Below are 12,736 nucleotides of genomic sequence, written 5' to 3' on the forward strand. Positions count from 1 at the left end.
TTAGGTTTCTATGTTTTCGTTTTCTTTACATGCTGTTTTTGTTCAAATTATATTAACATTCCTTATTGAGAGAAATAAGCAGTTACTGAAGAAGGCGGACGAAACCACCACAGGAAGGTGCTATGTTAAAACAAAACAAGTAGCTACACACATCTCATTAGTTACCCTCAGGAACATCTCTGAAACCCCCAAATCTAACCTCAGAAATGCTGACTTGCCTTTCCAGGTTGCCAGTAGAGAGAGCCCAGTCAACCAACCAAGTCTGTGGGTACATCAAAAACAGTTCCCTTCTTTCGTCTAACTGCAGCACTTGGAAGTATTTTATCTGCGAGAAGTATGTGTTAAGATCCTCTGTCTGAAAGAAATTGTGTTCAAAGTGTTCTATTACACTATTATTTGGAACAGGCCTTTGGAAAACCCACCCTCCAACACCCCTGCAAAAAAAAAAAACAAAAACAAAAAACAAAAAACAAAAAACAAAAAAAAAAACAGAACAGTAAACCAAAATGTGGGCAATCGAATTAGCAACCTGGGACTCAATAATACACTTGGGAATATTCTTCCACACCGTCCAGATTTCATTCGATATTGTTCACATTGCAAGAATAAAACTTATTTAGAGCTACAGAGGACAAAACTCCGAAGAGTTAAGAACAAACGCACGGAAATCATTTTTATTGTTTAAAGCCCAGAATGACTGTAAATTTCACACAAGGTACAGATCTGTGTTGTTTGGGGAGGTGAAGCAGTTACAGCTGACTAATATTTTTAAATAAATAAATAAATTTGGCCTTTTAAACTCACCGTCTGTGAGATCTTTCCATGCATTTTCTAGCCTTTCAGGCATTATGTTATCAGACTGATAGGATAGAGGAACAGAGATAAGAATTTCCAAACTGAAAGAAAGACAGATTTCTATCTGCAGCCTGTAAGACAATGTACTTTTTAAGATTCGATTTCTACGAGAAAGATGAACTACTAGAATTGGACATAAGCAGAAGGAATAGTCGGGATGCCAGCATCAGAATGGTCTCCAGAGAATTCTGTGAATTCTCTCTTTCCTCTCAATGACCATCCCTACCATTCACAAATCAAAGGGCTCATGGTCTGGTCCCTCAGGGTTAACACGCCAGCACTTTCGATTACATCTTTCAGTGCCTCAGTTGCCTCGTTGTAAAATAACAACAGAACTTACTTCAAAATATTGTATGAGGATTAGACTGTAGATATATGTCAGTGCCGAGAATAGTCTTGCACAGAGTTGAACACTCTATCAGTGCTTGGTTTTGTTCTCTGGACTACATCACCAGTCATCTCTACACATCAACCTTTATTTGTGCATCCCAGACAAAAATGATCCCTTTTTTGTTCCTGTTGCAGGGATCTTGAGAAGTTAAAGTTTATGGGTAAAATGTCAGCAACTCTCTGGAGAGAATATCTGCTTTAAAGTTAATGGATTCTCCTCAAATAAATCCATAGACATTCTCTGCCCTAAGTCTGTAGGCTCCCTGAAGCATGGACTATCTTATCCCCAAGAGATGATTAATAGCAAAGTACCTTGTGATCTACAGAAAGAACAGATTCCTTAATTATTATTATATTACTTGTTACCACTTACCGTCCCTGCAGGAACGCCTTACCACTTAGTAGGTTCTCAATAAATATTTGCTTAATTTAATATAAGTTTATTTAATTCTTCATTTCTCACAAGGAGGAGCTGAGATTCATTAGATTATCATTTTTCTTCCTAAGTGTAAAGACATCACTTAAATATGTAAAGTAAAAATAAAACCTAATTCTCTGAGTCACTTGGAATCATTTAAATGAAATTAAATATCCTCTTACCTAAATTTCCTTTTACAATGGATAAGGTTGTGTAAGGATGAGAAGAGCATGTTTTTGTTTATTTACCTTGACCTAGAGTTTAAATGTGGGTGTTTAAGTAAAAGAGATTTTTCTCTAATTTTCTGCCGAACCTGAAAACGGAGAACAGCAGAGAAAGCACAGCATATATTGTCTCCTGTGTTGGGTTTTTACAGCTGACAGCTGGCAGCTGAATGTAATAACCTGGAATAAAGGAGAAACAATAGCGGAATTTACTAGCAAAGACTGTTTGCCTTAAAGATTCTTCAAAGCATTGTCATGGAACTACGTTTAGAGAAAGGATGTGAAGCATTTATGATCATTCTTTAAAAAGTACAATAAAGCAAAAGGCAAACATTCTTCAACTGATGTCATCCCATAGTGTATGATGCAGTATTTTCACATTAGAATTTATCTATAGCGCAGCTGACTTCAGCTCCTACCGATCTCCTCAGCAACAATGCCGCTTTCCACACAGATGCTGTAGTTGGGGGATTCTTCTCTGCAGGTTGCTGTTGGTCCAGGATCCCAAGGCTTTTCAAATACAACACTGAGTATGCCAGTCTTAGATCCTAGTCCCACCAACAATGAATTGGGCATCCTAGATCTCTTTCATTGAGTTCTAAGTTAGCCTTAAACAAACGAAAAGAAAACTCAAAATAAAACTGTCTTGCAAATGTAAAAAAGCTTTTATTACACGTTCGGTTAAAGTACATTAAATGTATAATATATATATACATATATATATATAATATTGATAGAATAATAGTAGATATTACTCGAGCCTAAATATCTATTCATATAATGAAGCATGTACAAAAGTTATGCAGACTTTAAAACAGAGGATCCTGCTGTTTGTAATCTTCAAATACTGTAAGAATCTCTCTACAGAGGAGTCAACTCCCACATATTAAAGCTGGCCCTGAGACAGCCTACTAGACTTTCTGCCTTGTTCATAATGTGTTTGCATCCTTAAAATAAAAGCTCCCCATTACCCTTCTCACACTTCCTGCTGTTACAGGGCTCATGGCCTGTTTCCTGTTGATAAATCCTGAGAGCAGGTTCAATATCCTCAGGAAAAGAAAGAGCTTATTGTGTACCCGGGGATCTCAGCTCTACCAGGAAAGGCTGGGCTCCTCGTTTGACTGTTCCTGCAATTTCTTCAGAATTACATAAACAAGAACCTAGAGAGAAAAAAGTCTCCTCATCCAGAAAAACCAGTTCATACAGTGCGCCTCTCTGATTCTCAACTGGATATTGTTCTTAGCAAATCAGATTTTAAAATTCACTTTATCATTATTTCCTATTCTTAATATCGATTTTTCAGAAGTGTGTAGTGAGAATGTTATGCTATACACTTTTTCTGTTGTTTTGAAATGCTTGTTCACACTGTGATCAATATTGTGAGTTTTGCTATAAAGACAAAGGGATTAAGGGGAAAGACAAAGAAGAATAAGCTCAGGGAAGGAGCTGAAGTATGTCAAATGTATGTTATTTTTTCCTCCTCACAATGTAAAGTGACACTATCCCTTAGTCCCAGACTTGGAATGACATACCATTCACCACTCACTCTGCAGGCAGCTAGACTCTTCACATCAATGGCACCTAAAGAGATGCTTGTCATCCATCCCTGAGCTAGACTGCAGCTATATAGGATGCTAGGAGTCAAAACTTCAATAAGTGCATGTCTCTGTTTTACAGCTTAGTCCACAAAATCATTTGACTTCCTTCTATCAGTCATATATTCCTTCTGTAGCAACAAGGCTTACATAACAATTGCTTAACTGCAGACTTACTTCTCATTTCTTGTTATGTACCTATTAATATGAACTACTTCCATTGAAAATCTGCACTCATCACCAAAAATATTTGGTAATAAAATCCTTAGCTCCCCAAAGTAGGTGCCCTTCTACAATTTGTTCATAAATACAAATTTCCAAAGAAGTTGGTTGTTATTAATAAATCTAGTTTAGCCTAACACCGCCTTCTTATGTATTTGAAGTTTAGCCTAAAGGATTCTGTGTACATAATGTCAACTATAACAAGTTGAGGTGTAAACAGACCCTAGCCTACACTTGTGCCAATCACTGTGTTTTGGGCAATCAAAGGTAGCCAACTGTTTGAACTGTGTTCAAATAAGGCAAACTCCGAGCTGTAACCAACCCAGCTTTTTCTGTACATCACTTCCGTTTTCTTTACTACGTTTTCCTTTCTCTGTCCATAAGTCTTCTTCCACCACATGGCTGCTCTGGAGCCTCTGAGTCTACTCTGGCTCTGGAGGCTACCCGATTTGTGAATGCTTCATTGCTCAATTAAACTCTTTTAAATTTAATTCAGCTGAAGTTTTTTTTTATTTTTAACATTGCTTATGCATGTGTGTGTGTCCCCCATATTTAAAAATAAATCACTAGATCCTTTTAAAAGCATTTTCTTCACTTATCTTATATTTTATATTGAAGTTCACACTATGAAACTGATTTCACATTTACTTCATTTCAGCTACCAGTAACATTATGAGGAAATTATAACTATTTCTACTTCATATGCAGTGAAATAGGCTTCATGAAGTAAAGTGACTTGCCTAATAAGTAAATCAGAATAAGAGATCTAAAGTCTTCATTTTCTAACCACAAATACAGTTTTCTTTTCATGACACAATATATCAACAGAACTTGCTCAACCCTGCAGAAAATTTTAAGGAAATCAACAGAAAATTGAAAGGAAAGTTCTCAAGGAAGAATCTGCAATCGTCTTTGCTAAGTGACAATCTAACAAAATGAAATTTATGAAAGTGAGCACCAATGTGTTCTTTCTATCATATTATTGCTACTCTACATCATTTTACCATGAGATAGATGTTTATGAAAAACAAAACTGAAGCACCTCAGTTGCCACTGTTGAAAAACAAAGATTTATAATGTTATCCTTTCTAGCATTAAACCCTCAGAATTGATCTATCAATAAACCAATAAACTTGGTGGCTGTGATGGTGTCACTCCCAACGATCTCTGTTGTATTTGTGCATGGAGTCATCTCAAGAAAGAAGTGCCTCACAAGGGAGCAGCTACAAAGATGTCACTGTCTCTGTTCATTTCCCACAACCTGACTGGAAACTGTGTGCACTAATGCAACTCAGCTTCCTCATCAACCATGTGTTGATGCCATAAGCTTGTCTCAAAATATTTCATTTTAGGAAAATGTTAAAACTGTTCTCTTGAATACAACATGTATTTCAAAGACTTATTTTCTCCAAATAATCGTGTTATCCATACTCTTGCAAATTCCCCAAAAACTCTCAGTAAGGCACGATCAAATAATGATTGCCATCATATTCTGAAAAGCATTTCCATGCTGAATTTTCCCACAAATCACAAGTCCATTGTAAAATCACACACACTTCACAGTATTTACATTTATTATTATTACATCTTCAGTACCTGAAAGGTATAAATATGGGTCAATGGAAGAAAATAGGAACTGAAACTATTACAGGTGCAGATGAAGAGGCTGACATTTTTCTAGTCTTTAATCTCTCTGAAGGGAATATCGGGGACAGTAGTTCTGATATGAAACTGAGATGGGGATATATTTCTTTCCTGGGAGAAATTCCTATGGAAGGGAGACAATTATCAGAGTCTTAATGGACACAGGAAGGAATGTTTGTAAGGCATTGAGATTCTCATATCAAGAGACATCCCTGTTGGGAAACAGGGCATAGACAAGGCAGATGGGGTCTTTACTGATAGATTGGGAAGGGACTAGTATGAACCGAAACAAGCAAAAAGAATGCCTTGTGTATTTGGTGGTATAATCTGGGGAGTGACTGCTAATTTCTGATGGACTGCTTGACTGTCAGGGAAAAGGATGTTACTTCGATGTATTTCCTCTACTTCAAAAAGTTTCTCATTCCAAGTATAAGGAAGACATGGAAACAGGGAGGTGATATTAGACATTGAGAAGAAAGAAAGCTAAAAGTTCTCTCTAAGCCAAGAAGGTAGATGACATTATGGGTTTCTGAGGTTGGTTGGTGGCATGTAAATAAGACTTCTTGTGACTTTTAAATATGTGCATAAACTCAAGCTCAGAAATGCTGCTGATCCTGAACAGGAAACATGAGAACCCATTTTGTACTAGTCAGAGAGACAGTGTTTCCTGATTATGTTCCATTTCCCGATGTCTCAAGTAGCCCTTGCATTGGCATTGCCTGGCTCACTCTGCTATTTGTAGTTGCAGAGGGAGAACCAGTCACCTTCGCCTAACGTTTCAGGGGGGAAATGGAGGCTCTCTGTCTTCACCATTCCCGCTCTCCTCTCACAGACACACCGCTTCAATTCTTGGCAGTCCTTTGAGAAGATCATCCCATTAAGGATGGCCACACAGTCTCTGCTTCTTGGGCTGGTGACATCTATTATAATATGGAACCTTAAAAAATGAAGAAAAAAAGTAAATTTAATCACAGTTTATTTCTAAAATAAAATATTAAATACCCATTCTTCCTATGGTGATAAAATTATAGTCTAGACACCAGAATCAGTTTACTGGGAAAATGGGGTCATGTGCCTCTTTCTCTTCAGCCCCTAAGTTTCCACACTCATTCTTAGACACAGCATGTCACCAGCCATCCCATTACTGGGTATATACCCAAAGGATTATAAATCATGCTGCTATAAAGACACATGCACATGTATGTTTATTGCCGCACTATTCACAATAGCAAAGATTTGAAACCAACCCAAATGTCCATCAGTGATAGACTGGATTAAGAAAATGTGGCACATATACACCATGGAATACTATGCAGCCATACAAAAGGATGAGTTCTTGTCCTTTGTAGGCACATGGATGCAGCTGGAAACCATCATTCTCAGCAAACTATTGCAAGAACAGAAAACCAAACACCGCATGTTCTCATTCATAGGTGGGAATTGAACAATGAGATCACTTGGATACAGGAAGGGGAACATCACACACCGGGGCCTGTTGTGGGGTGGGGGGAGAGGGGAGGGATAACATTAGGAAATATGCCTAATGTAAATGACGAGTTAATGGGTGCAGCACACCAACATGGCACATGTATACGTATGTAACAAACCTGCATGTTGTGCACATGTACCCTAGAACATAAAGTATAATAAAAATAAATAAATACATAAATAAATAAATTATTAAAGGGGGGAAAAAAAAGAAACAGCAGGTCACCCAAAACAGCAAAAATCATTTCTAACTAAAGTGAAGCTATGTGTTCTCCTCCAAATTTATACAGTTTCTTTGCCACTTAAAAAGTTATCTACCTTCTCTGTAACTCAGTTTACTTAACTGTAAAATACAAATGATTACATCAAATATATCCTGTCTCCTGGGAGAATAAATGATATATTGTATATAGGGAAGAAGGATGTCTGTTCAAATATGGCTTTAAATGTGATATATTTTGATAGAGAAATTACAATTTCCTGTTTCAAAGGATACTGATATGGTTTGGATGTTTGTTCTTTCCAAATCTTAGTTGAAATGTCATTCCCAGTGTTGGAGGTGGGGCTGGCGGGAGGTGTTTGGGTCATCGGGGTGGATCCCTCATGAATGGCTTGGTGCCCTCTTCTTGGTGATGAGTGAGTTCTCACTCAGTTAGTTCATGCAAGATCTGGTGGTTTAAAAGGGCCTGGAACCTCCTCCCAGCCCCCTCTCTTTTGTGTTCTCTCTAGCCATTGGACATGCCAGCTCTTGCTTTGCCTTCTGCCATGAGTAATGCTCCCTGAAGCCTCCTCAGAAGCCAAGCGGATGCTTGTACAGCCTGCAGAATTGTGAACAAATTAAACCTCCTTTCTTTATAAACTATCCAGCCTCAGGCATTCATTTATGCTGATGCAAAAATAGACTAACACAGATACCATGTGTACTCCTATCTAAATGCTCACGGCATAGATACGACTAGTGTTTTATATTACACCTTACATTTTCAGCAAATCTTTTCTCAGAGACTGCATTTTTTTAAAGATGTGTTCCCTATTTTACTAATGCACAGAAAGCCAAGAAATCTTATCCTATCTCTGGGTACTGACAAGTTATGTGATTTTAGGCAACCGCCATTACAGCCTGGACTCTTAGGCTTCAGTTTATCTGCCCATGAAGATCTCTCTCTCTGTCGCTCCCTTCTCTCATCCACAGTATGTCCCAGACACAAACTTCTGAACAGCAGCAAGAGAACTATCCTGATATTTCACTAATGCTATGTATCTGTCTCCCTCACTGGCTTATAAGCAGTTCAAAAGCAAGCACTGGCCGGGTGTGGTGGCTCGTGCTTGTAATCCCAGCACTTTGGGAGGCCAAGAAGGGCAAATCGCTTGAGTCCAGGAGTTCTAAACAAGACTGGGCAACACAGCATAAACCCAACTTTCCAAAAAATACAAAAAATTAGCTGGATGTAGTGGTGCACGCCCATAGTCTGAGCTACCCAGGAGGCAGAGGTGAGAGGAGAGCTTGAACCTGGGAGGCAGAGATTTCAGTGAGCAGAGATTGCACCACTGCACTCCAGCCCATGCAGCACAGCAAGACCCTATCTCAAAAAACAAACAAAACACACACACACACACACACACAACAAAATGAGGACGCACTATAGTTCAAATATCTTCAGTCATCCTCCTGCAAACACAGTATCCAGTACAAAGCAGAAGTTTGAGTAATACTTGATGGACAAAATTCTTGAACTCTGTCACTCAAGCAAAATATCTTCGTTAAATGCCTTTCCCATAAAATATCCTGAAGGCTTACAGTTCAGAAGGGAAAGGGGTTCCATCCATCCACAGCCAGGTCTTGCCACTGTCAGGGCGCAAAAGCCCTGTCCAATAAGAGTAGAAAAACTCAGAGTAGCTCTGAGACAGGGCAAAGTCCTGTGGAAAGCACACAAGAAAAGCTTTAGCTTTGGAGGCGTGATTACACACATGCACAGACATGCATGGGCCAGCCAACACTTTTCTCAAAGCACACACCAGTCCTGCTTCACATAGATGCTCACATGTTTAAGAGAAAAAGCATCTACGCTGAGGCCCGTCAGAAATTTGTCCGGGTTTAATAACTCATTTTGTCTTAGTAAATATGGAACACATATCGATATTCTGAAAGCAGAAATCACATCAACCCAGATTTACTCCTGACCCATGGTTTTTAAGGCACAGAATTAAACATGAATGTTGATATAAAAATATGAGGGAAAGACTAATAAAGAGATGCGGAATGATTCTGGGACAGGGAAGAATATGGAGGGAAAAGTGCAGGAATGAGGTAGCAACCTTTATAAATGCCTGGGAAAGGAAGAAAAAAACTAAAAGAAAAATTTGCAAGGATGATTTATGTCTTAGACTAGGAAGGGGAGAAATAAATTTTTAAATTTCTATTTATAAATATTTATGTGCATACATGTGTATAGTCCTATACATGGCAATTCTTTTCCCAATATCCATATTTAACATATGTTTACATTTAAAAAGTGATTTGCTTCCTTCTATCTAGTCTCACTCTGCACTCCTAATACATATTTTTGGAGAATTGGTGGGGACAGGGTCTCACTCTGTCGCCCAGGCTGGAGTGCACTGGCACGATCATGGCTCACTGCAGCCTCAACCTCCCAGGCTCGGTGTACTCCTAATCTTTTAACATAGACATTATCTAAATATTTATTATAATTATCCATTTATACAATGAATTTCTCAAGGCCATACACTTTGTTTCATTGTTATATCCATAACCCCTCAGATAATTAATAAAATATATCGATTTAATGAGAGATTACTGCAAATGTAAATGAAGCTATTAGCAAGCAACAGTCATAGAATGAACATGTGAAAATAACTGTAGTTGAAAATATTTATTCTAATTAAATGGGGGATCCCTTCAAACTAAAAGTTTTGAAAGCAAATCATATGAAAAGGATTTAAATATATACAAACATATGAAGTTCATATAGAAAATAACTACATAGATTTAACAAGAAAATGTCCTACCACCTGATATAATATAGTTCAATTTTATACCCGAGTTTGCAGTGTATGCTGGAGGCAGAGGAATCAAAGAGAATAAGAAAAATTAGGAGGGTTTATGCTAGGGCACACTGTCTTAGTCAAAGAAATTGCCTCGCTTTATGCCTAAATTAAGCCATCGAGAAAGGGTTATAAAATGTTGTCTTAGTAGCTGAGAGAAATTACACAGATTCTTTCATCACAGATTTCAGGAAGTAGATAGAAATTAAGAAGTAATTAGAATGATGTTAAGAATTTGTATAGTGAGCTGAGAATTTAATTCAATTAAATAACTCTTTGTTGATAACCTACTCTTCAACAAGAAAAATATCTGCCAAATTCTAGAGAAACAACGACAAATAAGCAATAGACATACTATTTGAGAACTTCAATTCAAAGGCAATAATAAATATGAGAGAAAGTGGAATAATCATATTTTAATTGTGTACTTTAATTGCAGGTACTAACTCAATATATGTCAATTTGTAGTTTTATTGTCACAATTGCCTTGACCAGTCTATCCTAGACTGTAAACTTCTGGAAAGCAAAGTATGCATTTACAGGTTATGGTAATAATTTAGTTAAATATTTTCCACTTAAAAGCTTTGCCACTTTTAAAATGGAAGAGCAGGCAGTACTATCTTCATGTTTCTGACATTGCATCAATATTCTTCCTTTTCTACCCAAACCAAAACAGGAAGAAGTTAGGACATTCTACCTTTGCTCCCTGAGAGGGGAGTTTAAAGTGATATTGCTCATCTTTCTAAGGGGTGTGTATTTGTGGAGAACACGACTCTTTCTAGCTACTTCAGGGGACCATTCAAAGCAATAGGAATAAGACTCAGGCCCTGATTGAAACAAGTGTGAAAAACTGTAGACCGATGTTCTTGATCCTTAGAATCTTCTTACTTAACTCTTTTAAGGCCTCTTTTTGAGAAAAGCCTCAGAATCTTACCAGGTCTTCTTGTTTGTTTATCTTCAGCATGGTAGAGTTCTCACTAAGGCAGAAATATTTACAGTCCTCCCAACTTTTGCTGTCTTTATAGAACTGGTAGCATTTGTCTCCATGCCACTTCCATTGTTCAGTACAAGGGCTGCATCTGTGTGCTTGGAAAAAAGCCAATTTTATTGTTATTTTCTGTATGAGTCTGTCTTGCTCCTCTCTTGAAATTACATAATATTTGATGTTCTAAGAAAGAATTAACTCCTCTTCAATATTTAATTAATTGCCCAGGCAATGATAACTACAATGTTTACGGGATACCTACTAAATGCCAGGAATTATAACTGGTCCTAAGTATGTTGTAGAAATTAAAACAGACACTAATTGCTTATGTGGAATCTAGTAATAAATGATTGGAACTTTCTTGCCACTTGCCTGTGAAATTCAGCACGTGAAGAGAATATTCAATTTCACAAAGCAGTTGAAATGTACAGAAACTCCAACCCGCATGGTGTTTAGGAAATAAAGTTTCTGTAATGTTCTCAAAATTATCTTACATAATAGTAAAATAAGTTTTAAAAAATACAGTATATACCGATATGATGTGGAGTCTTTAAGGTAAAAAATACTGAGGCAAGCATGAAGTTAGAATGCTGAATCTCCATGTGTCACAAATTAAATTGGGCATCCAGGCCAGAGAAGTATGGGTAGGGATCGCAAATATAGGATCCAAGCCCTGAGCGCTATAGTTTTAACCCTATGTGGATACATGACCTTGGGTCATTTAGTTAGGAACCTAATCCAGTCTCTTGAGGGTTTGTAGTGGGATGAGCACTCAAGTCATATCCATAACAATTTCTTTATTTTAAAAGCGACCTAGTTAACATGTTAAAATCTCAGTAGCTAATACACAGGTAGGTATTACATTATCGTTTAATCTTCTTGTAAATTTGAAATATTTCATGAAGTAAAACAAAATTTAAATAAATAAATAACTTAGAAAGATATCTTTGTCATGTTATGAAGAACCTGCTGTGGAGGTCAATAGTTTTTGCACTCTCTCAGACAGGTCTGCTTGCTTCGGAATTCTACCCGGAGAAATGGAACAACCTGGAGAGACTAAAGCAAAAATGCAGGGAGCCTCAAACTTCCTAAAACACAGAACAAGAATGGGAATGATGCTTACCTAAAAGGATGATTGTAAAGATTAAATACGTAAAAACCAGAGTCCAGTTTGTGCAGAGACTTACGCATAAAAAGCATTTAATAAAGGTCAGTTTCAACAGTGGTCCCTGGTCTCATGAGAACTTAGATGGGTAATACGTGCTTGGAGTGCTGTGCTGAAAAAGATTATGAAGCAGCAACTGGACTCAGCAAGGAAAATAATCCTGGTTCATTCTGCTCTGGATTCAGTAAATAAAAACTATGTAACTGCAATTTTAGTACAGTACATTAATACCTCATTCCCATCTCACGCACAATGTTTTCTTAAATACCTTCGATCTTCAGATATAAGTGACCCTCTATGTGCTCTATGTAAAAACAAGTCCCATACTTGTATGGGAATTAATAGAGAAATTTTCAATGAATGTTTAAGAGGAAGCAAGGGACAATTAGATCAAAAGGTGAGAGACTAAAGGACTGAGAGCCTTATGTGAAATAGGTAGTGATACGATGTAACTAAAGAGACAGAGATAGAGAAACTGTTTTACCTCCTTAACTTCAACTAACTAAATACTTAATATACTATTACTTCAACCATTGGAGGAGGAACATGGAATACAGGTCAGAAGAAATTCATTTCTCTGTGTATACATATAGATATAGGTATAGACCTAGATATAGATAGATATACATATACATATACCCTCCACTCCAGCCTGGACAACAGAGTGAGACCCTGTTTTCCCCACCT

General features: G+C 37.4%; 2 protein-coding genes across 4 annotated transcripts in view; one reads left to right on the plus strand and one right to left on the minus strand.

The window, feature by feature from the left end:
- The window catches only part of CLEC9A (C-type lectin domain containing 9A), a 37,469-nt gene extending 36,857 nt beyond the window's left edge, over positions 1 to 612 (plus strand). The window contains exon 8 of the mRNA XM_010376674.2: positions 227 to 612. Coding sequence (XP_010374976.1) covers positions 227 to 359 — 133 coding nt within the window. The 3' untranslated portion in view covers positions 360 to 612. The remainder of the gene's footprint in view (positions 1 to 226) is intronic.
- Positions 613 to 4,337: 3,725 nt separating this feature from the next.
- Positions 4,338 to 12,736, minus strand: part of CLEC1A (C-type lectin domain family 1 member A) — a 30,373-nt gene continuing 21,974 nt past the window's right edge. For 2 of the 3 annotated variants that reach the window (XM_030939828.1, XM_030939829.1), the window contains exons 3-5: positions 10,834 to 10,985; positions 8,635 to 8,753; positions 5,193 to 6,285 (exon numbers count right to left, since the gene is read on the minus strand). In XM_030939828.1, the coding sequence (XP_030795688.1) occupies positions 6,081 to 6,285; positions 8,635 to 8,753; positions 10,834 to 10,985 (476 nt within the window). In that variant the 3' untranslated portion in view covers positions 5,193 to 6,080. Of the gene's footprint in view, positions 6,286 to 8,634; positions 8,754 to 10,833; positions 10,986 to 12,736 lie in introns of all 3 variants that reach the window. The other variant, XM_010376672.2, reaches the window with a different exon arrangement.

The sequence above is a fragment of the Rhinopithecus roxellana genome, chromosome 10 (assembly GCF_007565055.1).
Source record: "Rhinopithecus roxellana isolate Shanxi Qingling chromosome 10, ASM756505v1, whole genome shotgun sequence".
Lineage (NCBI taxonomy): Eukaryota > Metazoa > Chordata > Mammalia > Primates > Cercopithecidae > Rhinopithecus > Rhinopithecus roxellana.